The 26,703-nt window shown below is 27.7% G+C and overlaps 1 protein-coding gene across 1 annotated transcript; it reads left to right on the forward strand.

Annotated features, from left to right (window-relative positions):
- The first annotated feature begins 280 nt into the window (after window positions 1-280).
- Window positions 281-26,281, forward strand: LOC107437787 (phosphatidylinositol 3,4,5-trisphosphate 3-phosphatase and dual-specificity protein phosphatase PTEN). The gene is made up of 11 exons (XM_021146343.3): window positions 281-1,000; window positions 1,076-1,163; window positions 5,236-5,320; window positions 6,737-6,781; window positions 6,879-7,053; window positions 9,653-9,760; window positions 14,692-14,833; window positions 19,434-19,594; window positions 21,127-21,287; window positions 21,482-21,587; window positions 24,139-26,281. Exons 2-11 carry the CDS (start codon window positions 1,082-1,084, stop codon window positions 24,334-24,336), a joined length of 1,263 nt encoding a protein of 420 aa, XP_021002002.1. The 5' UTR covers window positions 281-1,000; window positions 1,076-1,081; the 3' UTR covers window positions 24,337-26,281.
- Window positions 26,282-26,703: the final 422 nt, after the last annotated feature.

Below are 26,703 nucleotides of genomic sequence, written 5' to 3' on the forward strand. Positions count from 1 at the left end.
GGAATTGTTATTTTTCGAACGAGCTAATGTTTAAGTAACTTGCTTTCTTTTATTTGATACTAATTTTTAATAAATGTTTTTCTTAAATAAGCACTTTACACAATTTTATCAGCTTTTTAAGATTAATGAAAATATTCTCCACGAAGAAAATTTGTCAAGAGAATTACAAAAATGATTTGAACAGAATTTTATTATAATCGATATTTCGTTAAGATTTGTTAAGAGCTTCTGTACTTTGCTCGTACGGAATGAATAATGAACCAATCAGCATTTAGTTCTTGAATCCTCGTGCATCTGTATTATGTACTCTCTCTGCACTTTCTGTTAATTTGCATGAGCAACCCTTTATATATGTGGTATAGAGTTTTTCGATGTGATTGTGATATGATTTGTTTATAAAGTAGAAGTTACTGCAAGCAAATTGTAAATTTTGAACATGTCTATTATATTTACTGAAACTACGTAATGCCAGTTTTCGGCAACATCTTAGTTTCTGATTTAACTCAAAAATATACTAACACAACATACATGTTCTCTTTCGTATGCGTGTAAAAGACCATTTGAAAAGCAACCAAATTAAACTTTTGCATTTTCAACTTTTTTTTCTTCAATTTTCGATACTGTGTAAACCTAATAATTTAGACTGATTTGGAACTACAAACAAAAAATCCGTATTAGTTGCACTCAAATGCGAACTAAATTAGCTAATGTGCTCATTTTATATTGACCATCGACCTATTATATCACTTAATTGACTAAGTATATGAAATTCAAAAGAGATTAGTGATAGCTTTAATTATGTGAATAATTGAAGTGTTCATGCTTATTAAAATATCGTAAAATACCATTTTCAAGTTGAAGCTTTATTGATTCTACGATGGTCAATTTATTGTTTGTTATTACTAAACTGTTCAATACTCAGCTTATTGGAAGAAGTATTAACATATATTCAAGTGAACAAGCTTCTTTAGAAAGTGTGACCTTCGTTGATTTTAACAAGGTTTGTCAAATTGCAACTTCGTTAATAAAGTAAATATTACTTTTCCATTTTTTTCTAATGATTTATTTTTAACAGTGAGACATGATGGCTTCGAAAATAAAAGGTCTTGTTAGTAAGAAAAAGAGAAGATATAAAGAAGACGGGTTTGATCTTGATCTTACCTGTATCCTTTGTATTAAAATTATAGGATTACATTCTTTTTTTTTTAATGTGTTGCCTTTGCTTAAAACTTTCTTTTAAACATTAAGCATTTTTAAATGCCAACTTTGTTCTACAGTTTATTTTATACCTAGAAATAAAAATAAATTACATGCCTCTCTTATATACATTGCTTTTAGATTAAAAGAAGCACCTCTAAATACAGTAGCAGAATAATTGTCAAATCTTGGCATTTTCCAGGTAATGACCTGTGAAAAACTGGAAAAAAAAGGCACAGAAAGGGGCCAACTCAAAGGGTAACCATCTCCATGCAAACCTCTACATGTTTTTTTTATTTTTAATAGCAAGTTTAAAATCTATTTGACAATTGCGATTGGTTTGACAAATCACAATATGGAAATACTCCCTCAATGTCATAAGGTGCTTGGTGATTTCTCATTTTGTTGTGATATAGAGGTATTGGTGGATTTAATTATAGGTATTAGGTAATCAATTATTCAGATTCCTAATTGCGTATGATACATAAGATTTTTTTAAAATAATTTTTAGTAACTATAACTTATTTATTTTTAGCTACTTTAAATAATTTTTCCATGTTCACTGTCAGAATATTTTTTTTATTTGTATGAGGCAACTAATATTGAGCCAAATTGCAAATTTCTACTATTCATATCTATTTTTGACTCAATGGCACCATTTCGCAGCAGCAAACTTAAACATGTTGCTATTAAATCATGAAAGAATGACAACCTGCCACGAACAAATTTTTCTAAATGGTAACTGGAAATTTTTTTTTTGTTCTTATAGAGTTGCTAAAATATTGAAAATATTCTACCGAAATGTTGTCTTTCATTAGTGAAGGTGCTGAAAAAACAATGTTTTGTGGTATCTAAGTTTTAATCAGTTTTAAATAACTAATATATTGTTTCAAGAAATGGTCGCTAAAACAAGATTGTATATATTTAGTAATTTCTTATCTTCAGGACTGGATTAGGGGGCATCACACCTACTTCTTTAAAAAAAAAATTATATATTTTCTAAAATTAGTTAAAACATTACATTTTCACATAGTTTAAAAATTTCAACTAATTAAAATTATAATCAGTTAAATTAGGCATGACATTTCAACAAAAACGAAGAGTTTAAAGCAAGAAATAGAAAGAATTTTTTTATTTATTTATGAAATAAAGCACCTGTTATTAAAACAAGAATACTACAATTTCAAAAGAGTTTAAAAAATACATCGTAATATTGAAATTTTCTATGACTGAAGAATATGAATAATCAAAATAATTGTTATAATATACTTACAAGACTTAATAAAATGAAAAACTTTCTATTGACAAAAATAGACCTGAATGAATGCAAAACCGCTAACAACTTTCTGCAACCAATTTATTGGCTTTTATAACTAGTTTCTACTCTTTCGTCTCCACCAAATTTTGACGAATTTTTTTCTAAAATTACTAGTTTTTTAAAAGTATTTTGATTTTTATAAAACGTTGTATTTATTATTATACATGTCAGCATATATTTCTTTAAATAAACTAGTTTTTCTGAAGATATAAAACTGGTTATTGACTTAGCTTGTTTTACCTTATTGTTGGCTTTCTTTGTATATCTAAAATTTAAGTCACTTAAAGCATTTTAATAATAAATATAATAATGTTAAATTATTATTTTAATAATAAATATTTTTCTGCCAAAATAACTATGAGATAGAATAGGGAAATATAGACTTTTTTTTCTTAATTAGATAATGAGTAATTCTAGAAAATATGCTCCTTAACAGTGACAAATTTTAATGTTTACCTGATACATATTATTTTGCATTTCCCATATGCCTTTCAAATTTATAAAATAATACATGTTATTAAAATAACAACACGTTAAGTTTTATTGAGAAAAACTTTTTATAAAAAGAAAACTTTTTGTTTCATTCAAATTTTTTGTATCTTTGAACTCAAATGAAAACTGAAGAAAAGTGCATCCAAAAAATTAATTAACCCCTTAATGCACAGATTTTTTGGAAGAAAACCACCCAAAAAAATCATTTTTTTTTAATGTAAAAAAAACGCACTTTGGAACACTGTCTTATCTTTTGGTAGACGATTTTGATATACTGCGCTTTTGTTCCATTGAAAAAGGCTATATTTTATTCTTGAATAAATAAGTGTTATAGTTTACAATCTTATACATAGGATAAATATCAATAAAAAAAAGTTTTTTTCCTTAGCTTTCAAATTGTTATTTTGAATTTTCAATTATATTAGAGTGTAAAAAATTATAACAGCATAAAATACAACGCCGCTCGAATTATCTCGAGTGTGCACAGTTTGGCCTGTTTAGCATGCTCGAATTAACTCGAGCATGCTAAACAGGGGGTTAAATAAAATTGGGAAGAATTACATAAAAGTGTACTGCAAAGTAAATCAATAATTATATTGATATTTTCGATTTTAAACATTCTTTGAATTTTGAATGATGTATCATTTATAAGATGTAACATAATTTTGCTTAGATGTGGTCTCAAATAAAAACTAAAAGAAGGCATATCTAAAAATTGAAGGATAGAAAAGCACTCTTAAGACTACTGCAATGTTTATCAATAACTGTACAAAGAGTTTCAGTTTAAAACTTTTTTCAACTTTTGAGTAATTAATATTCTTTGTCTCTCTTCTCCCATCATATTTTTTCACTACACTTTCTTAAGTATTAAAAAAATCTGAAGATTAACTTTGTAGAAAGCAAGAAATTTGATAAATTGCGCTGAAAACATTATCACTACTTAAAACTCGTATTTCTTTTGTCTCATTTCTAGAATCCTGTTTTTTATACTCTCATTTACACTGCAATCAACTACTAATTTACTTATGCGATTGAATATTCATCATATATTTGCAAACAAAGTACCAATCACCATTTTCTCCTTCTAGGATATGAATTGATTGAATACTGATATGTAAATGTTTTTATTTTCTCCATCTTTATCCTTTTTTTTTTTTTTTGCACAAAATGTTCAACGAAAATAAAAAATTTTTTTAACTATGAAATTTTAAATTTTATTTAATTAGGATTACAAATTGCTAATTTTTTTAAAAATCATTTATTTTCCTATATGCACGTACAAACCATTTTTGCCATTGCATTTTATCTTAGCCTCAGGCATTTTGGAAATCCAAAGCCAGGGGCTGCAACCCCAATAACCCCCTTAATTCCCTCCTGTTAAAGACGAATTTCCCAGTAATACACCGAAGTCAAGCATCACTGGCTGTGGTCAGTAAGCGGGTGGGTGACCACTTTGATCAGCCTGCGTATGGACCGAGGGTGTACCGTATCGATCCTCTTTAAACTGTTCTACCGTAAAGTTGTCTATTTCGTTTGCAGGTCGTTGGGCTACCAAAGTAAGGGATTTTACCATCTCATCTGCAGAGGATCAAAATTATGATGGTGTGTCTTCAGATCATCCTCAGGGATGTTTTCCAGACTGTCACGCATCACTGGCTGTGGTCAGTAGGCAGGTGGGTGACCATTTTGATCAGCCTGCGTATGGACTGAGGGTGCACAGTATCGATCCTTTTTAAACTGTTCTACCGTAAAGTGCTCTATTTCGCTTGCAGTTCGTTGGGCTATCAAAGTAGGGGATTTTACCATCTCATTTGCAGAGGATCAAAATTATGATGGCGTGTCTTCGGATCATCCTCAGAGATGTTTTCCAGACTGTCGCCAATAGCCCATTCTGCAGCTCTAGTGCAACGTAAATAAAGTACCTACCTATCTTAAATTACGCAAAATTTGACAACGCCATGAACAGATTAAAGAAAATTTTCAGGTGAGAGGTGGCAAAAATTGAGTAGATTAAAAATATATTTTGACTAACATCTTAATTTTTTATTTGTATTCAAAGCAATTTATAATGTACATAGTAGTGAAGTTGAGTGTATATTGTGTTGTATGTTCTTTTATTTAAAAATTAGCAATTTTTACTACTCATACTGTCAACTGGTGTTAAAATTTCTATTCAATAATTTCCCACTTGAAAATTTAAATTATTATAGTTTACTTAGCTTGCTTAGATATTTGCAATAATATCATTGCTATGGGGTATCCGGCTGAAAAAGTGGAAGGTCTGTACAGAAATCATATTGATGACGTTAAGAGGTCTGTAGCTGCTTCCTTTCTTTTTGTTACAAATTATGCTTTTTGTAAATTGAATATTGTACTTTACGTAATTTCCCTTTCATTTAACATCTGATCGAAAGATAATAACAGTGCCTTTATTTTATCTGCAATTTAACAAGCCTCATTTTTCTAAAATAATGGTACTATTAGTACTTCAAGATCATTTGCTATATTATAACTATTATATTGCTGTATTTAACTACTGTTTCATAAGTCTTCGCTTTATCTAATAAGTAAAATAATTATGAATGTAAATATTAACAAGTGAATAAAGAGGTAAAGAATTAATATTTTAAATCCGCTTTAAGTAAGAAAAGACCAAGAAATATAAAACTCTTGTGTCTTAAGGACCAGGGTTGAAGTGTAAAAATTATTACACTTTTTATTTGAAGTTTAACAATAATGTAAGATTTTAAGTAGAAGTAATTGTCTCATCAATTGTTAACTTTGTGAATAATTATGATTCTTTAAACTTAATTATCTTGACTAAAATTTGAACTCATTTTATTAGTCTTGAAAACAATTTTGACCAGAACATTTCATTATCAATTTTATTTTCGAAAAATTGCATTGAAAATTAATGGTTGAGAGTTGTTTCTTTACTGATTTATATAAAGAAAAAATGCAAGTAAAATTACTTGTTTTTTTAGTTGAGTAACCTTGTTCAGGATAAGCTTATAAGGTAGAGGTCTTCAACATATGTCCTGTGGGCTACTGATGACCTGTGGATGCTGTTGAACCATTTCAATCAGTAAAAAACAACAGTTCAGTAAGAAAATGAAAAAGCCATAGAATAGCTGAATAACTATTAAAGCAAAATTTGAGGCCGGTTTTTTATACAAAATAATGGCGAGTTAGTAGCTAATTGTTTGGCTTTTTATTCAGATTAAAAGGATAAAACACAAAACAGACTAATTCCTCAAATAATGCAAAACTGAACCCAAAAAAGCTTTTAAGTATTTAGAGAATAGTACCTGTATAATTGGAACTACAAATATTGCATATGATTCTAATACTTCAGTTAAGCAAAAATTTCAATCTTCACAAATGCCTTTCGTCTATTTTGTACTCTGCATTTTCTCACTAGTTTAGAATTTGAGATTAATGTATGAATAGGTTGACATGAATAATGAGCATCTGTCAGATCAGAATGGCAAACTGAAGAACTACTCTGTCATCCAATACTTCTTTGTAACTGGAGAAACCGCTTTTTTAAATTGGGTAGCAAGACTTAATATGCTTAAAAAAATTATCAATATATCACAATCATATTTAATTTGTTTCAGATAATAAAAAAAAAATATTTATATTTATAATGAATTGATTAATTTTTTTGTAAAATCCCAACATTTTTGCAATCTTAACAGGATTTTTTAATATTTCATTGCTTTATAGGTTTTTAGATTCTAAACACGATCAGCATTATAAGATATACAATCTGTAAGTAATAATTTCTTATGTCAAACTTATTTTACATTTGTTACTAGAATTTGGTCTGCTAATTTAACTCTTGATCCTTTAATTTGTTTAATCTCAGATGCACTGAGAGGAATTACGATACCAGCAAATTTCATGAGAGAGTTGCACAGTATCCTTTCGATGATCACAACCCTCCTACATTAGAGTTAATCAAACCTTTCTGCAATGATGTAGATAGCTGGCTTTCAAAGGACAAAAACAATGTTGCTGTTATCCACTGCAAAGCGGGAAAGGTATTTTATATTTTTCATAATGCTAAAATATCACATTAACCAGTTAATTCTATGAATTTAATTCCTTACAAATTATGTATTTCTTCAATATAAGTTCACTATTTGGGTGAACTATTTTGTTGTAAGCAGAGTTGGCAAGTTTTTAAAAATTTTATCCAGTTTTAACCATAATTCTAGCCATCAAGTCACAAAACTCTTTTTGACGTAGACCAAAAGTTTTGGTGTAAGTATAATTAATAGCTATGAAGTACTATGAATATGAAGAATTTATAAATAAACTTACCTCTGAAACTAATAGTGATCAATCATTTATGATCTTGAATTATTTTGACATAAACTCTTTTTGTTTTGACAATTACTGTCAAAATCAAAAACTCAAATTAATTACCCAAGAGTAATAAGTATTAAATAATTATAATTAAAACTGTGTGAAATTTCAATTTATCCAATCCATTAATTTGTTTAATAATTGGAAGTAAAAATACAAAAACAATCATCTTTAAAAAAAAAAAAAAAAAAGCACTCAATAATCACATATTCATTATATGTAAAATATATTTTCAATCACTCCCATTTTAACTCCTTTCCCTGAGGCATGCGATTACAAAATAAATTTTAAAAAATGAAGCCTTTTGTGTGAATAAGACTGAAATTCGATGTTATTCTTTGTGGTGATGCTGAGTTACAGACTAGACCAGTGTTTCCCAAACTTATGACTTTTGAGTGCCCTATCTAAATTTTTCGTAACACTGTGTACCACTAATAAAAAAATGGATCTATTTTTTACTATAAAAAAATTGCACGAAAGTTAATACCACAACTGGCTGTTAACACCACTAATTATTAACTGTTAACTGCAAAGAATAGCCAATAGAAAAATATGTAATTGTAAATTTTCATAGCTAGCTTTGTTTTTAAATAAATTTTTTAAAATTTTCGTTTGCTGCAAGATAATTCGTATAAGAAAGCGTATCCCCGCTAAACTGTTCCCATGCCCCTGGGGGTACGCGTACCACACTTAGGGAAACACTGGACTAGACTGTAGATGTATTAAAATAACATGCAGTTAGGTAGCTTTTTGACAGATTTTAATAGTTTTTGATACTTTTTGCCAGTTTTTTGATGTGTTGTGTATTAAACCAGTTTGTAATGTCCAAAATCTAACCTTAGTTACAGGTGATTTAAAAAAAAAAAAAAATAATAATAATAATCTTTGCATTATAGTTTACTTCTAAAGAGCCTTCTTCCTTTGCTCTCTCAGATTTTAAATTAATCTTTTTCTTTTAATCTTTATTTTTTTATAACAAACTTTTAATGATAGAATAATACAACATACCTTTAATAAGAAATATAAATTATATTATATTAAGAAAAATAGTGCTTGACAGCTTTCAAAGTTTCTACAACTGTTTTTAGAAAATTATGCAGGTAATGGTTTTACATAGATAATTTATTAATAAGCATTTATTTCTGGCAAAAAACAATTAGAATGAGGCTGAATAGATTTTTTATCATAAATTACACAAAACAATGAAATTTTTCAAAAATCTAAAAGTGAACAAATGTATGTAACTAAATTACCTTTTTGAAAATGGTAATTACAGACTTGGGTTTCTGTTGAAATTCTATATATTTTTGGATATTGAGTGTTGTTGCACTCGAAGAGGCTTCTTGAAACAGACACACTACATGGTAAAATGTGTCAAAGAAATTTCTCTGTTTTACACAAATTCTCCTTTAAAGGATCTGGAATGAAAACAAGTTTGTTTTCTGCTTGGAAAGCAACCAAGATAACCATAAGCTGAATTTTGTAGTCCAAAGTTTTAAATATAATAAAATCTATTTATCTTTACTTTAAACCTTACCTGATTTACTTTGCTTTCTTAATCTTACTACTTGCCTTCTTTTTTTCATTTAAAGTAGTGTTTCTAAGCTTTTGAGCCAAGAAAGGATTTTTGTTATTCAAATAAATGTTGGTTACATGAATATAGAATGACTTTTTCCCTCCTTCAAATTTAGTTTCTAGTGCTATTTAATTTTGTAACCTTAAATAAACTTTTTATCTCAAGTTTTTTTAATTTTTTTTTTAAAACAAATTTAACTAACGTAACCCACATAAGCAGAGAAAGAAAACATAACATTAATATATATTTTAAAACTTTATAACGTTATTTACTTGTATAATTATTAATTTTAATGAAAATATAAACTGAGGCTTAACGTGCTTTTAGTTTGCAGAGTTAAGGTCCAATATAAAGAATGTTGCTTTTCAATGGTATTTTTCTATTTAAAAAATATTCTTCCAGAATTTCTTGAATGTAATAACACGTGTCACTTATTTGATCAACCAAAAGCGTTTCATAAAATATAATTTTAATAAATGTCTATAACTAGTGTGTCACAAGCTTAAAACATTGAATAAAAGTAACCATTTTAAGATAATATAATTTTAGCAAAATATATAAATTATTCAAATTAATTTCATTGCTGATAATTGCAAATCATAAAAATAAACTCTTAACATCAGTTTGAATTTATAAATTGATAAAATAGGCTTCAAAGAAGTCTTAAAAGTGCTAATTTTTATTTCTTTAAATAGGGTAGAACTGGTGTTATGATTTGTGCTTACTTGCTTCATAAGGGAATGTTGACTACTGCTGAGGAAGCACTAAAGTTTTATGGAAATGCTAGAACTCATAATCAAAAGGTAATTTTTCCAATTTATTCATGGGATTATTTTTTAATTTAATGCAGAGGTGAATCTAAACTTATATCGATGAATGGTGCTGACTTAACTCAAAAACTTTTCCAATCTTAAACGAATGTGGTTTGTATAAGCTATGATTTTCAACTCAATATACTGCAGAATTATTTATAAAATTTAATAGTAGGTGATTTTACATTTTGAGTTTTTTCAACATTGCAATTAGTAAGACTGATTTGGTACTTTTTATCTGTATGTATACTAAACATAAAATTGAAATATTTGGATTGTGTTGATGTTCTGTGGAGGGTGCATGTAACAAGGGTACAGCTAGTTCCCAGAATCAGAAACTAAAATATATTACTAGTACAAATGTGTACATCGTATGTATATATTTTCATTTCTCTGTTTGTATTTATCGATTAGATTTTTCTTTTAAATAAAGTGAATTTAAATGCGAAATTACAATAGAATGTGTAATGTTCACAATAATGATAAATATATTCTTGTTTTGGTCTGGGACAAGAACTGAAAGTCAAGATATTAAAACAGCTTACCATACTTTTACTTCGATTATTGGTTGAGAAGGACGCTGATAAATTTTATGGGGGTCAAATTTAAATAGTCCTTGACCAAGCCACCATTAGTTTTAAGACATGCATAAAGTAATGTGAGATGTTTGAAGCCCTTTAGCATGTGATGTGCTTTATGTAATATTTAAAAAAAAGAGTAAGAGAAAGCGTTCATGCATAGCCAGTGTTTTCACTACAACCCGAGAAACTCGCCTGTTCTTTTTTTTTTTTTTTTTCTCGCATTATAAAATTTTTGACGTGAGAATTTTGCTCCCTCTCTAAACCAATTTCAAAATGCATTAATGCCTCATGCTGTTGGAAAAAATTTCTAATTCGGCTATTTAAAAAAAAATAAATTTTTTAAACCTTCATTCCGCTTATCTCGTTTCCCTCATCACCAGTCTTTTTCAGAACCGGTTTGAACAGAACACCCCCCTTAAACCAAGGAACCCTTTTCAGAACACAGATCTAGATCCTAATACATTTAAATTTATGAAGATGGAGAAATACCTATGAAAACATCATCCAGATCTCAACAAATAGATCAAAATGAAACAAATAATTCAGCCAAATGAAAAATAAAGATTGTTAAGTATTAAGAGAAATAAGTGAAAATGAAGAAAGTTATGGTGTTATTTATATGTTCTGTAAACTTTGCTGAAAGTGCAATAAGAATCCTTTTTAGAAGCAGTAGGTAAGCCTAATCGGCATAGGTGAACCTGAAAAATCTCTAACGGCTGAATAATCCAGTGGAATCAACCCTAATAACTAAATTTGTTATATTTTGAAAATGAAGATATAAAATTGCAAATATATGTAGCATTTCCAGAATATGTTTACAATTTATTCAATAAGTTTAATTTACCATTTTTTAAAATTTATAACTCAAAATTATAAATAAAAAATTCTCGTTTAATTTCATTCTCCATATTAAATAAACTAAGATAATATGGCAAAGATATTTCTAAAATTTTACCTACCTAAAACAATCATTAATACAACTGCATCTCGAAAACAATATTTATTTATGAGAGAGGAAACCCTGCTCCATCACAAAAATTAAAAATAATCTTGAAATCCATAAAATAGCCTGTAGTTTCTATTCAACCTTCTTTTGCTGAGTTCACAAATTATTGAGTCAAAAAAGGATTTGGTTAGTTAATGGCATTCATATCAGTTGATACTTTATTAAATGCAGTTTAAGGTCAAATGATCATCATTGTGTCATTTTTTTTCGATTTTTGATATATATTATATATTTTATGCAATTTATTAATTTTGAAATTTAACTTCAGCGATTTTTATGCATTTTGCTTTTTAATTGAATCAATAGTTAAGAATTGTTTTATTTCAGCGTTGTTTTTTTCCCTCTCTCCATCCTTGAACATCTGCAGTTGGGATATATTTTCAATTTTAAAAGAATTAATTGTTTAGAATTTTTTTTTTCCCCGTTCCTTTTTTTGTCTTTAGCAATGTGGATGCATTTTCATTGAATTATAAATTTAGATTTTATTTTTTGTATTTCTGTGATTTGAACTTTTAATTAAATTATTTAATTGTTTTTTTAGAACTATGTTTTTTTTCCTCTGTGATTCGATTGCATATTAACTAAATTATCAATTAAGACCTGCTTTTTTTTATTGTTCCAATTTTGTATTTTAGCGATTTAGGTATATTTTGCATGTTAAGTGGATTATTAGTTTAGAACTAGTTTTCTTTTCACGCTGAAGGTTTTGATAAAATGGAATAAGCAGAAATTACGATTTAAAAACAAGAATAGTGATAAAAAAAAGTTCTCTACTGATTACACAGTTCCAAAAAAAATAATTTGAAACATTTGGTGAGCTGAGTGGGTGTAATTGATGCAGCAATCTTTCATTTTATTTAAATATTGCTTTCTTAATTAGTTTGAAGTATGCTTAAAATTTTTTTTACTTAGAATTAGATAAAAATAAGTAACAACAACCTAATGAAAGAAAAAACATAGAATATTTCCTTGTGATCATGAGGCAAACATATTCTATGCCAGCGCTCGGAAATTTTACCCGTCCCCAAGGACGGCTTGTCCAACAATGCACCCGTCCTCCTTTGAAACTAACCCATCGCTTCTAAATAAATTAAAATTTTATTTTTTCTTATTTATTACAAACATTTATATAAATTACGCAATGAATTAGTAGCTACTAGGATTAAATTATACAGTAATAAAAGAAATACTAGGTTACTAATAGTAAAACCTAGTATTTCTTTTATGAAATAATTTATTTCTTTTATGAAATAAGTTAAATGACAAAGGTCAAGTCATCTGGAATGTCAATTTATCCGAGGGTACTGCATTTTTTAAATGAATCAAATATGACGTTTGCCAGTTCCACAATCAAGCCTATGATTTACAGAGGTTTCTGCACAGAAATCTGAAAGGGGTTTTCCATTTAGATTAATGTTCATAATTGCGTTTAACGCTTACGTAATGTGTTTTTTTTGTAAGTTCATTGCTGAAAAGTCCCTTTCAACTGCTGCAGTACTCCCAGACGGAAAAAACATTAATCCACCATGCGCAGTATGTTGCTGTACAGGATTTCTAGATTAGTGGGTCATTTTAGAAGTGAGGCGCTAGACTCTTGTAAAATAACAAAAATTGAAAGTGTATCACGAACATTAACGAGAAAATGGCCGTCCGCGGGAAATTTTTGACCGCTGAGGACGGGCGGTTTTTCGAGCCCTGTTTTATGCATTAAAAAACAGAAGATATTAAAAATGCTTGTAATTATATAATAGTTAAGGAAATAATTTTTTTAAAGCATATTCACAATCTCCCATAATTTTTAGAAATCTTACTTAATTTAAAAAAAATCTCAATCTGTATTTGGGAAAGGGAGGGAAGTTCTTAATTTTTCTTTTCTGTGATGGAAACCCTCATAGCAGTGTGATTTCAATATCAATTGTTGCTTCAAGCATAATGTGTGTAATAAATTAATGCATATTTGCCAAATGAAACAATAAGTAAATTTTGTATTAATAGTAGCATGTGGCTTAGTATGATCACTATTCTGATGTTCTAACAATAGTCATTTGCTTGATGTGCCAAATTTCTGCTATTGATGATTTTTATTACAGTAGGAAACCGATTATCCGGAACGATCGGGACCATCGCTATTCCGGATAACTGATTTTTCCGGTTTTCTGAATCGCTACAAAAAGCCGTTTTTTTTATTGTTAAACCCAACTAAAAAAAANTGACAATTTTGGACGTATGGCAAGGAGCTAAATCCTGTTGAAAAATCCCTGTTCCATCAGGGTATCGTTTCTTCAACTCTGGAACAACTTTTTTACCCAGAATAGTAATGTACTGCTCAGAACGCATCATACCGTCAATAGGCTGCAAAGGTCCAACCCCATTGTAGCCGAACAATCCTACAGAAGATGTACCCAAAACATCTTCTTTAAAAAACACGAAAAAAAAAGTTTGTTTCAATTCATTTGCACAAGGGCGTATTTGGGAAAAGGAGAGAAAATCGTAATTTTTCTTTTCTGTGATGAAAACCTTGATAGCAGTGCATGTGATTTCAATATCAATCTAAGAAAATGTGTTGCTTCAAGCATAATGTGTGTAATAAATTAATGCATATTTGTCAAATGAAACAATAAGTAAATTTTGTATTAATAGTAACATGTGGCTTTATGATCACTATTCTGATGTTCTAATAATTGTTATTTGCTTGAAGTGCCAAATTTCCGCTATTGATGATTTTTATTACTAATTTTTTCTCTCTCGGAAACTAAAACTGTGTACGTTGCTGAGCTTGTACACTAATTTTTTTTATTTCATTACATCCAGTGCGTAATATGTTATGGGGCTCTAAATGCCACAGTCTGTGATATAAATTTATCCTTCAGAAATAGATTGTCTTCTAAATTTGTAATATTTTATTGAAAGTGTGGATTCAAGGTTATCAAATTTCCAAATAATCCTATAAATATAATATTTTAAAATCTCTGTTGTCGGAAATTGTTTTCGAAATTTTAAGATTTTTCCTTTCTAAAAATTAAAACCCTTTTATTTTAATTTAATTTACTGTTCCTTTAAAAAAAACTTGATAAAGCTATAAAACACAAGTAATTTATAGTTCATTTTTTTCATTTAAATAATTATAAAAGTCATTTTCTTCATTCTGCTGACAATTATGTCTTAAAGTTTATAATTATTAATTGTTCATTTTTAAAATGTGTAAAAGAACAATGCTTGCTTCAACAATATCAGTATTATCACTATCAATTATTAATAAATTCTAGTTACTAGTTATTCTTCATTCAGTTGAAGTGTTCATTCAAAATCAACACCTTTTTTTTAATTCTGAATAGGGCGTTACAATACCAAGTCAGCGAAGGTACGTAGTATATTATGGTGAACTAGTCAAGAAAAGCATTGAATACAGGCCTGTTATGATGATTTTGAAATCAATCCTGATTGAACCAATACCAACCTTCAATGGTGGTACATGTAGTAAGTAACAATTCCTAATATTAATATTTCTTAATACTCTTGTGTAACATTAATATTGTTTTACCTCTTTAAACTCTGGATTTTAGTCATAAGGTGTTGATTTTTTTTCTTTCAATTAACGATGTCAATTATTGAAGTAAACAAGTTATTTTACAAAAAAAAATTTGAGAGTTATAAAAATGTTTAGCCTCTAAAAATATAAACATAAAATTTTATTTTACTTCAACTTAAGGATGAAACGTAAGTGTACTTCTGTAATTAGTGTTCTAACCAGTGGTCGAACTAACATGCTACTAATAACGAAATTACTACAGACATTGCTTTTTTTGTAGTTTATAGTATAATGCACTACTTTTAAAACATAGTTGTTTAATGAGTAGTGTGATACAAAAGAAGTTTAGAGTAATTTCTAGCAATTAATTTAAAGTTAAATTAGTAAGGAAGCAAGGTTCAAATCTTATTGGTTCAAATTTTAGGCTAGTCAATCAGAAGATGCAATGAGAATGTCCCTGTAGCTGAGCCCCTGCGGCAGAATTTTTTCGGGTTTTCTTCTGCTATCCTTTTTAGCACTAATATCTTTCTGCTAGATATTTTTAATAAAAACAAATATATATGTTACTAATTTAAAGTGACAAAAATGTTGTGTTTCACAAAGAAAACCTGTTTGGGTAAAATAAATTGTATATGATTTTTTTAGTAGAATATGTAATACTTTTTTATTCTGATATTATGGTCAATATTCTTTGAAGGGAAAAAACACTCTTAATTATTTCCTTTTTGCATTTTGTAAATCACCATCACATTAAATAAACTAATTAAAAATTGTAAAATCCATTGCAGTAACTATTTAAAAAAGATTGACTGTGAAATCACACGAATCAGACTCTTTAAAAGGGGGATTGTTCAAATGTGTTTCATTATAAAATTAATTTGGTTGTTGTAATAAACATCGAATTAAAAATATCGGATTTTTAAAATCATGTGAAAATCAATATCAAATAACTGCCAAAAATACAATGGAAGCACTATGGATTTACGATTTGTGTAAATTGTGATTTGCATCAGAAAGTGATTGCTTAAATGCGTTATTCATATTTTATATGTAGAAATAATATCAGCTAAGAAATAACTGGAATTTAAAAAACCCTGTGGATATCGTTAGCGCTATCCGGATAGTCAGAATAGAATAATGACCGCCGAAAAGTTGAAAAGATGATGAAATAGTTGCATTAAAAAAGTTAATTATCAAACAAGTGGTTTGAGTTTTGCTTGTAAAATTGTTTTAAAAAACATTGAGGATTTTTTTTTAGTGTGGAAATTTGTAACAATAACTGTCAAAAGAATAATTGACACACCATGAGGATCAATGATGATATGGGTACAAATTGAGTATGTTAAAGAGTGATTTCTTGAATCCGCGATTTGAATTTTACAAGTCGTAATAATCTCTGTATTTTTTTTTTCTTTGTTGTTGCTAAAAATCACGAGAATATCAATAATAGTAACTGAGTAATAAAATACTCTGGGATTTTTTTTTAAATATGTAGAAATTTGTAGCAATAATTGCCAAAGAATATTATCAAAACACTACATATATTTCCAATGGAATTTATGTAAGTTGTTCTCGATAAAATGAAAACTAAAAATAAAAAAAAAAGATTTTCATGTGCGTAATATATTGAAAATATTCCTTAGATTTTATTCAACGAAATGTATAAAAAAAAGGAGGAAATGTATTGCATTAATTAATTCCTTAACTGTAAAGCTAAATTTGTAACAAAATCCCCACTCACAGTCAAATTTTATTAAAATATAAAAGATGGTGTACTTTTAAGAAATGAAAGGAAATAACATGATTTCTAAAGTAAACTGTCTTTTAAACTTTCTCGATTTTGGAATATATATATTTATTTATATCATCCATTTGAAATTTTGCTAAAGCCAGTCATTATTGAATTTTTATTTCTCGAATGAGAATAGAAAAATTGCAAGCATTTCTTTCTCCTTTGATGCACGAGAAAAGCATGTATTGAAAAAAATTCTGCAGAAACGAAAAATCTTTCTGCAAGAACTCTGTAACATTCTGCTACAATGTCGCCACGATTCTGTTACCAAGACTGAGCATTTAAGAATAAAAATTATGTATAATAACTAAACCTTATGTAAGCCACTAAATTTTACTTCAAATTGCAGATTTTATCATTTTCTAGCATTTCTTGAATTAAATATATGTTGTCAAGAACAGCATAAAAAGTGAAAGAAAAAATCAGGAAAAAATAGTTTAGACTAGTAGATTGTTTCATATAAACATGAAGAGATATTTCTTAATAATTTCATATGTTTAAAAATCAATTTTCTAAACCATTTTTTACGAATTCTTTTCTGTCTTCCAAGCAGTGACTTCATTTCAAAACTGGTTTGTAATCACTATGCTCAAAAAAAAAAATTTTTGTTTTTGGAACCACTGGATTTAACCTGTTCGCACTTTTATTTAACTTTAAATCTGACCTTTTCTCAATTAAAAAGTACTTTCAAGTGCAATTTGAACAATTATTTTTTTTATCTTATTCTAAACATACATTGATGATTCAATTTCTGTAGTCAATGAAATTTAGATTAAAGTTAGTTTACATTGAAATCACCATTTAACTTAAGCTAATTTTTCAATTAAAATTTTTTTTCTTTTTGTTTTATATTCTCTAATTTTCCAAAGTATTGCTATTAATTTGAATTTTCTATTGCTACTCAGGAACAAAACTAAATATGTAATTAAGGTAAGGACTACTCAAATTATGCCAGACTTTTTCTAATAAATTATCACAAAAGTAAGTGTTATGAATTCAAATAACACACCAAAATTCCAGACATTTCATTTATTTCTCATCTGTACTTAACTTATTGGTAATTGAATGTTTTTTAAGAAATTTTTACATGATATATAAACTGTATATGCCAAAATAACTGAAAATATATTTGTTAAAAGAACTAGCTTATTATTTTGTGTTTTAATGTTATGCGCATTTTTCAAAAAAAAAAAAAAAAATAGGAATTGTATGAATTTGAAATATGATTTAGTTCTAGGATTATGATTAAAGAGGTAAATTCAATAAAGAAAAGTATAATATATGTCGTCAAACTTTGAAAGGAAATAGAAATACACTACTTAATGAATATGTAACCTTTAAACAAATTTCTTTTTAGATTGCATTCGCCGCAGGGAAAATAGACTTAAATAAGGTTTGGAAATTATGTATGCTGCTCATTTGAAAAAAAAGTTCACCTTGTATTTATATATGTAAAAAAAATTTCTTTTTTTTTATTTAAAGAATGATACTTGTAGTGTGTTGTAAACTTTTTTAATACAGTGAAACCTCTTGGGAGCAACCACTCTCTGTTCCACAATAAGATTATCATTAACCCCTTAACGATCGGTTGATTTTCAAGAAAACGGTCATAAAAGTGCCTATTTTTTTTAGTGCTATTTGATTAGTGCTGACATCTAGTTTAAAATAAACTTAAACTATCTACAATTACCTTAAAAATATCCTTGTACTACCATCTGGTGTGTAAAATGAGAAATAAAATGTTTTCCGGGCAAAAGAAATGAATTAGTTTTATTCTTATTGGCGCGTTACTACTGAACACTTCATCCCGGTAATGTCACGAGAGCGAGAAATAGGGGCGAAACCTCCCCCCCCCTCATTTTCACAGGAGCAAGAAGGAAGGGGTTAATGGAGGTTGGTCCTTCTGAGGGATTACTTCCATTGAATTCAAAATGTAATCGAAGATGCGTGATTTTTCATAAACAATTTCAATTTTTATCAGTGTCATTTTCTTAGTGCAGAAATGCCACTTGTGTTAGCATCATGAAAACCAAATCAGTTCATGAAACTTAATGAAAGAAAAAAAATAACTCTAATTATGAGTAAAAAAAAATTTTACCAATTATGAATGATAGAACTGTTTTATATAAATAAACAATTATGTTTTTTTTTTCGTTAAGTTTATATTTAATTTTATATGATCTATCATATATCAAAAAAGTGAGAAATTTTTATGCTTGAAATGCTTAGCTCTTTTTTTTTTTTTTTTTTTTTTTTTTTTTTTTTTTTTTTTTTTTTTTTTNTTTTTTAAATTTAACTTTCAAAATAAATCATTGTCTTTATAAGCACTCTGACTGCTACATGAAGTTGTCTGTAGAGCTCTATAAGTTAGAGCCACTCACGATATTTTCAATACATTTGAATCTACGTATTTATTTTATTAATATTTTTTGTTTTGATAATTTTTTATTTCCTTATTTTATCTTTTCCACATTTGGTGTAGAGCTTTGCCCGGTCACTGGGAGACGTTTTGATGGTCTCTCCTAAAGGTTTTCATCAACACAAAGTCTATGGAAAAAATTCTATGCCTCCCAAAAGTGGTCAAAAATAGAGGTGGTCGCTACACGAAGGTGGTCTTTCTTAGAGGTTTCACTGTATCTCAAGTTATTATCCTTATACCTATGTTTTGTTATTCTAGTTTTCTTGTTCTTAATTTTAATAAATAACTTTTATTAAATTTTCAATTTATAACTCATTCAAAAAAATTTTTTCTCTAGGTCCATATTTTGTCATATACCAATTAAAAACAAAATTATATGAATCACCTGTTCTTGAAGTGAAAAGGAATCAAAAATACTTGCGATTTGAGATCCCTGAAACTGTGCTTGTTTGTGGGGATATCAAAGTAGAATTCCGCAATAAAACATTTGCCAAAACGGTATGTCTATTTTCTGTTTCCTTCCTGTTCATTAAATTTAAAACTTAGATTGTTACATGAATGATATCTCAAAATCTTAATTTTTGTAGTTATCATCCATTTTGTTCAAAAGCAGATTTATTCCATTTTTAATGGTTTAACTGTCAAAAAATGTTGTACTGCAATTTTCCTTTCTAAATTAATTGCTGTAATAGTGTATTTTGCAAATTGGTTAATAGTGTCCTCAAGTAAATGCTCTAGCCCAGCGATTCCCAATTTTTAAAAACACTTCACTTGCGTTTAAAAACACTCACAACACTTGCGTGTTGTAATTATATTTTATTAAAAATATTGAAATTTTTAAAAAGAAAAACATGATGAAATAAATCAAAAAAAACTATTGTGGAATAGATTGCCGCGGAAAAAAGCTCAAATATAGCAAGTGAAAATGTGCCATTGGAAACAACCATGTGCAGAAATGTTCTTTTAACACAGATTTTCAAAACCACATGGAAAGGCATAGAGATAAATGCCGAGGTAACAATGAATCATTTGTAATTAATAATAAACATGTAAACGGCACAAATAAAACTCACATTCTAAATCTCAATGTGAGCGTCGTAATAATACATATAAAAAATATCAGGATTTTTCAAAGCCACGTTTAATAATTGCTTAACAATAGCTGCGGAAAAATTATTGTTAAACTCCTCGGATTTACGTTGAAACGATGAAATCTGCAAAAATAAAGGGTGTCAAGTGTAATTATTGAAATGTGAGGTTTAAAACTTGTGAATCGTAATAATATTGCATTAAAAATATTGAGATTTTAAAAATTATGAGAAAATCCAACAATAACTGTTAAAATCATGATCAAAATTTTACTTAAATTACTGGTAAAATAGACATAAAGTGCATTAAAAGTATTAAGATTTTTAGGTCTGTCGAAGTCCATAGCTTTAATCATCGAAAAACTACTTAAATTCATGATAGAATCTATTCAATTTGAGTGCGTTAAAAGTCGTGGTGATTCAAATCCGCGATTCAAAACTTCTGACTTTTTTTCTTTTTAAAAAAGAAAAATTTTAAAAATTATTTTCATTGTGTTCAGGTGCTGCCGCTGGCCACTGCATGTCTATGTTAAGAAGTTAGACGTTTTATTGTTTATTCTTATAATTGTTGTTCTATTATTTATCCTTATAATCATTGCTAAAATTGTATCTTTATTGTATTGGACTTTATATGTTAATACTTTCCAAATTAATTATTTATTAGTGTGCATCAGTAATAATAATGAAAATCTGTTCATTCAGAACATATTAATTAGAATTTTTATATGAAAGAAATCTTATGTAATAAAGGGCATGAGTTTTCTTTTTGCTCACTCAATTATTTAAAAAATTATGCTTTCGTAATATTTTAACCATCGCTAATTTGAGTCGGATTTTGACTAGTTTTGAAATTTTTCTTTTTACTTGCTTATAATTTTAATGTCTGTTGTTTGATTTAAATGTATTATTTGTTATTTAAACCTCTTTTTTTTTTTTTTTTTTGATAAGATGTTTTTATTCTGGTTTAACACATTTTTTGTTAAAAGTGAAAATGATAGCTTCCAAAATTCAGCTCATTCAAATGGATGTACTGCTACTCCCATGTCTACATATATTAACTTAAATACCTTCACATCTTCACCTCATTCTGAGCGAAATAAAAGGTTAGATTTATTTACTGAGGAAGTAACTTTTTTCATTTATTGAAAAAATTATGGATAGTAAATTGCATGCATGTTAGTTGTTCAAAGCTCAAGGAAAACCACTATAATCATTAGAATGCAATATTACTTTGAAAAATATTTTTTCTTGTAGCCATACCCTAATGCCTCTTACCTTTTTTATTGATTCTTTTTAGTGTGCACCATGAAGAATATAGGAAACCTGTACTCACTCTGTTTAAGAATGAGTTGGACAAAGCCACCAAAGACAAAACTCATAAATTATTTAGTAGAGATTTTAAGGTATAATGTATCAATTTAATTATGTATCATTTATTATAACAATTAAGTCTTCAAATCAATTATAAGTAAAATGAATTTCTAAACTTTTTTTCAGTTAGCATTATTTTCTTCCTTATCTCTATCTTCAGTTGGTTTTTTCTTTGCTTTATTTTATTCATGAAAAAGTACTTGTGGAAAATAAATTTTCCTTTTGTGATTTTATGTTATGTCCTTGCCCTAATTTTTCACTTATTTTCTTAACTTGAGAATGATACTTATAATGAAATTTGTTATGCTTACTTTTTATTTTGCATAGACATAAGTTCATTAAAAGCTGTGGATGAATTTGGAACCCCATATATTCTGGTTAACCTTATAAAAATGATCCTTAAGGATGTCAACTGCAGAGTAAAATTTATATCTGAATTTTCAAACCCTTTTTACACTCAAAAAGGTTTAAGATAAGGAGACACCATCTCTTAAATGCTATTTAACATTGCACTGTAAAAAACAATTACAGATGACAATATAAATAACTAGTGGGCTGCACCCCCTGCTCGCTAACGCTCGCCAACTCCTGAAAATTGCTACGCAATCTTATATGGTTTGCTTCGCTCGCTGCTAACTTAGTTGCATTGCAAATGCACAAAATTCTAAGAATTCAAAACAATCATTCAAATCCTTATAACTAATTTTTTTTTAAAGAAAAATTACATCTTTTTAGTTTATACTAAGTCATTAAAATAAATTTGAATTCAAATAAATGATATGTAATTCGTTAAACCTATTAGAAATGTGCTATAGTATAAAATCTTAAAGCGTAACAGCACGACTGAGACTCATTTTTCAATGAATAACTAATAACCATAATAAAACAAATAAATTCATGATATAAATCAAAAATCGTCAAATAAATTCGTAATATATAAATTCGCGAAAAAAAACGCTTTCGACAAAATACTAAAATAGAGATCTATCGACAAGAACTACTCCTTTCTGCCTAGCTTAATAGTATGAGATTACCGCAGCTGATAGGGTTAATTTCGGAAGAAATCACATTTGTTGAGAATGCTCTCTCTCTCTCTCTGGTTATTTCGGTTTCCCTTTTTAAAACCGCTATATGTTGAGCCACCTCACTAGATTTGGCATGTGACATTTTTTGCGGCAATCATTGGTCGATTATCTAGTGTTGCCATTCAGGGAGTTGTAATGAGACTTTTTTTGTCGTTGTGTAAGAGAAATATATATATAGATAGGGGTGCAATTGTCTAAAAGTCTGTTCAACTATTGGCTTATGCGGATGACATACGTTTAATAGGACCCACTAAACAGTCTGTATTAGAAGCTTGAGACTTCTGTTAAAGCATATGTCTTATATATAAATCAGGAGAAGTACAATTTTATGGCTGTCAGTAATCAAACTAATGATAATGTATATTACCTCTTGTGACTAATGATTATACATTCAAAGGTGTCAGTCAGTTCAAATACCTTGTTACAGTTAATAATATCAAACAGAAATTAATAACAGAAAAGCAGTGGTTATTTTGGATTGAGAAACCAACTGAGTTCAAAGATAATATATATAATGCTCTAATTTAACATGTATTATATTAAGGCAGCCGAAGCTGGCCTTTAAAAAAATATCTGATGAAAATACAATTACTTTTAGTACATGACTTTGATAATTAAAAATTGCTTAAATTGATTGGTTGTCTTCTGAGTTTTTAGCTTAACAAAATCTTAAATTACCCTTAAAATCTTTAAAGAATGTTCCGTAGACTTGACTAAAAAATTTTATAACATTTTAATAAATCGTATATAAACAAACATACAGCATTATATATATATATATATACAGCCTAGTGGCAGAAATCCTCCAGCAGACTTGCAGATTATTTGTCATCAAAGTTTTTTCTTTAATTTTTATTTTTAAATTAAACAAATGGGGGAAATTAATGAGACTGCTTTTTAAAACATCTCTAAACTTGTTTCGGATGAAATATAAAAAGCTAAATTGAGAAAACACTGCAATAAGAAAAAGTAAATTCTTGTTGTTGATTTCAGACTTAGCTATATAGAGATTTCATGATTTTTTTTTTTTAATTTTTAAGGATATTTCAAATTTTGCTACATGTATGCAAATTAAGCTGAATTGTTACAATAATGAACCTCTGTTTGACTGTATTGAGATCACCAAATTAGGATTTGGGGAGATCGTGCGGCAGATTAACTCTATAAATTCTTCTGCCTAGTATATACCTGATAAGCATGCCAAAATGTTTTGAAGTACTGACAAAACTGAAAACATTTGCTCATTTTATTGTTAGTTTCATACCATTCATTTATTTTATTGTTATTTTTAAATATTATTCAGAGTGACTACTTCTAGGTAGACAACCCTTGAACCTGGATACCCCATTGTATTTAACTCTGCAATTATTTTTAATAAAGAAAAATTCATTAATAATTTATTAAATATAAAAGAGCCTTATGATATGAAAGCTTGTAATAAAAATGTCTGTCTTTTTTTTATCAATTAAAAAATATTCTAATATCCCTATGTTTTTAGGTAAGAGTAGAATTTAATTATGTCAACGATTCTCCTACCAACAATTCACTTAGTTCAGACGTTAAGGACTCCTTGCATGGACAATGTACAAGTGATACTGCAAGTAGTCACGGTGAAACGAGTAGTGATAATGAAATGTTAGAAAGTGAGACTGATTCAGATGACGATTGGGACGCTTGTGAAGCTACTCATATTTGATGAAAAAGAAGAATGTTTTTAACTTATTTATCTGATGTCCAAGGGTAATTCTTTTTAACCTTGCTCTCATTTGAATTTAGCAAATAAAGAAAAACAATTGGTAGTGTTACAAATTTTCATCATTTAGAGTGACCTGCTGCAAAGTATGGCATTTTGACAGAAAGGGTTCACTTTTGATTGATTCAAATCACTAAAGCGGATTTTTTTCAATCTGTATGCAACGTTCTTAAAAAATCATATTGTCCAAAAGTTGTATATGTTTTGTGTGATTGTGTAAAAAAAATGCAAAAAAAATTCAATTTATCATCTGTGATTTTCGGCATTATACTGTGTACAGTCATTTAAATTGAGTTTTGAAGAAGAAGCTTAGCTCTTTTTATCATTGTTTTTTCTCTTATCATTTTTCATGCAGTAATTTTTTTATTATTATTAATTCCTGTATGACTCGGCCAAAGAGGCCAATCAGTGTGCCAATAAAACATAGAAATGCTTTAAGCCGAGTCTTTTTGTGATATGTTGAGCAAAGATTTAAAAATATAAATTATTACTTTTCTTTATATATAATTACTCATGTTTACAACTAGAAAGTATAATTATAGAAACACCTGTTATGTACTAAATTTAAAAAAATAATTTGCAATTTATTGTTTGAATTAGTTTATAATTGTTTTTAAATTTGATTTGTTTATAATTAAAGATTCTGATTCAAAAATATGCTAATAAGTAATGATTTGAAGTAATAGGTATAACCTATCAGCCATATTAATAAGTCATATGCATTTTTGACTTGTGAAAATTGACCAGTATAGGGAAAAAGATCTAAATATAATTGAAAGTGATGTAAAAAAAATATTAGTTTTTAACTTGAGAGCTAAATAGTTTTAATTCTTTTTTTTTTTTTGTATTCAAAAATATTAAAAATTTTATGCTGAGAGAGTTAATAATCGACTTGTTTATAAAAAGTTCAAAGGATTTCTATATCTGGTCCATACTAATTTATGTATAAATCCTAAGATTACATTAATACCGATTTATTTGGACCCAAATTTTCTTCTATTTCTATATTTAAAAAAAAAATTGCAAAATCCCTCTCATTCTAATAATTTTTTTAAATATTCACTTAAAAGTCATTTAAAATTTTCCTAGGCCATCTAAATTCAATAGGATAGATATAAATTGTTAATTCATTCATTACTTATAAAATGTTCTTTCCAAACCCTCAGTATAAGAAGCGAGTGGTTCTTATAATGTTTTGAACTATTATATGAAAAACGCTCGTTAAAAAGCATTATTATTAAAAATCCGTTTTGAGATGCCTACAGAGTTTTTGTTGATTTTTTGATGATCCTTGATATTTTAATAATTTTTCTTTCAATTTGTGGCATGCCTTTACTTTTTCGTTGCGGCTTTGAGACAAGTGAACAAGTATTTAAGAGGAGAACAAGTTTTGAAAAGTAAATTTCTTTTTTAATTGGGTCTAAGTAATGTATTTAAGAAAATTTCATTTGTAACAATAGCATACATAATTTCTTTTTAATGTAACTTTGCATAATTTTCTTCATAAAATAATTTAAATTATCTGTGATTTGAATATCAAAGATTTATTTATTTTAAAAGGTTATAAATTGTATATAAAAATAAAGGTAGTGAGGTAAATTATTTGTGTGTGACCTGGTATTAGGGTATTTTTAGTGTTCTTTTTTATTGTACAAAATTTTTATTTGTTCATTATTATTTAGAATTTATGGTATTTTTGTCACAAAAAAAAACTTTTTTTTTTTGTTCTTTTTTTAATCTACTTAAACATTTAAAAGAAAAGCTATTGCCTGTTTTGGACATTTTTGCAAAATGAGTAGAAATCATTCTGCAAAATTTAAATTAACTTACGAAAAATTTGATTTTTGAATTGTATAATAACTTGAATTAATAAAATATGTTTTTGCTACATGTTTATTTTCTAGTTAACATAATCAAAACTACATTTAAATTGAATTAACTGAAAAATGTTTTACTTCTGTTATTTTTCCCGGTATGTATTTTGTATTTAATGCCTATTGAAGATTTATGTGTGTGTTTTGTTTGCAAAGATTTAAAACATGTGCTGTGAGCAAATAATGCAAATTTATATTGATTTGAGTTTTATATAAATATATGCTTCCAAAATTTCTAAAAACAGTACGGAACCCGTTATCCGGAAAGCCAAAAAACCAGGACAAATTTCGATACATTTTCCCGCCATTTTTAAAAAAAAAAAAATTTTTTTTTTTCCTCATAAGATTTTAGGATTTTTTTTTCTTTTTTGAAAGATGTTTACCTTACCATCATTTTGAAAATAATCATTAGTGTATTACTTCATCGTTTTTTCTT

The sequence above is a fragment of the Parasteatoda tepidariorum genome, chromosome 8 (assembly GCF_043381705.1).
Source record: "Parasteatoda tepidariorum isolate YZ-2023 chromosome 8, CAS_Ptep_4.0, whole genome shotgun sequence".
NCBI lineage: Eukaryota > Metazoa > Arthropoda > Arachnida > Araneae > Theridiidae > Parasteatoda > Parasteatoda tepidariorum.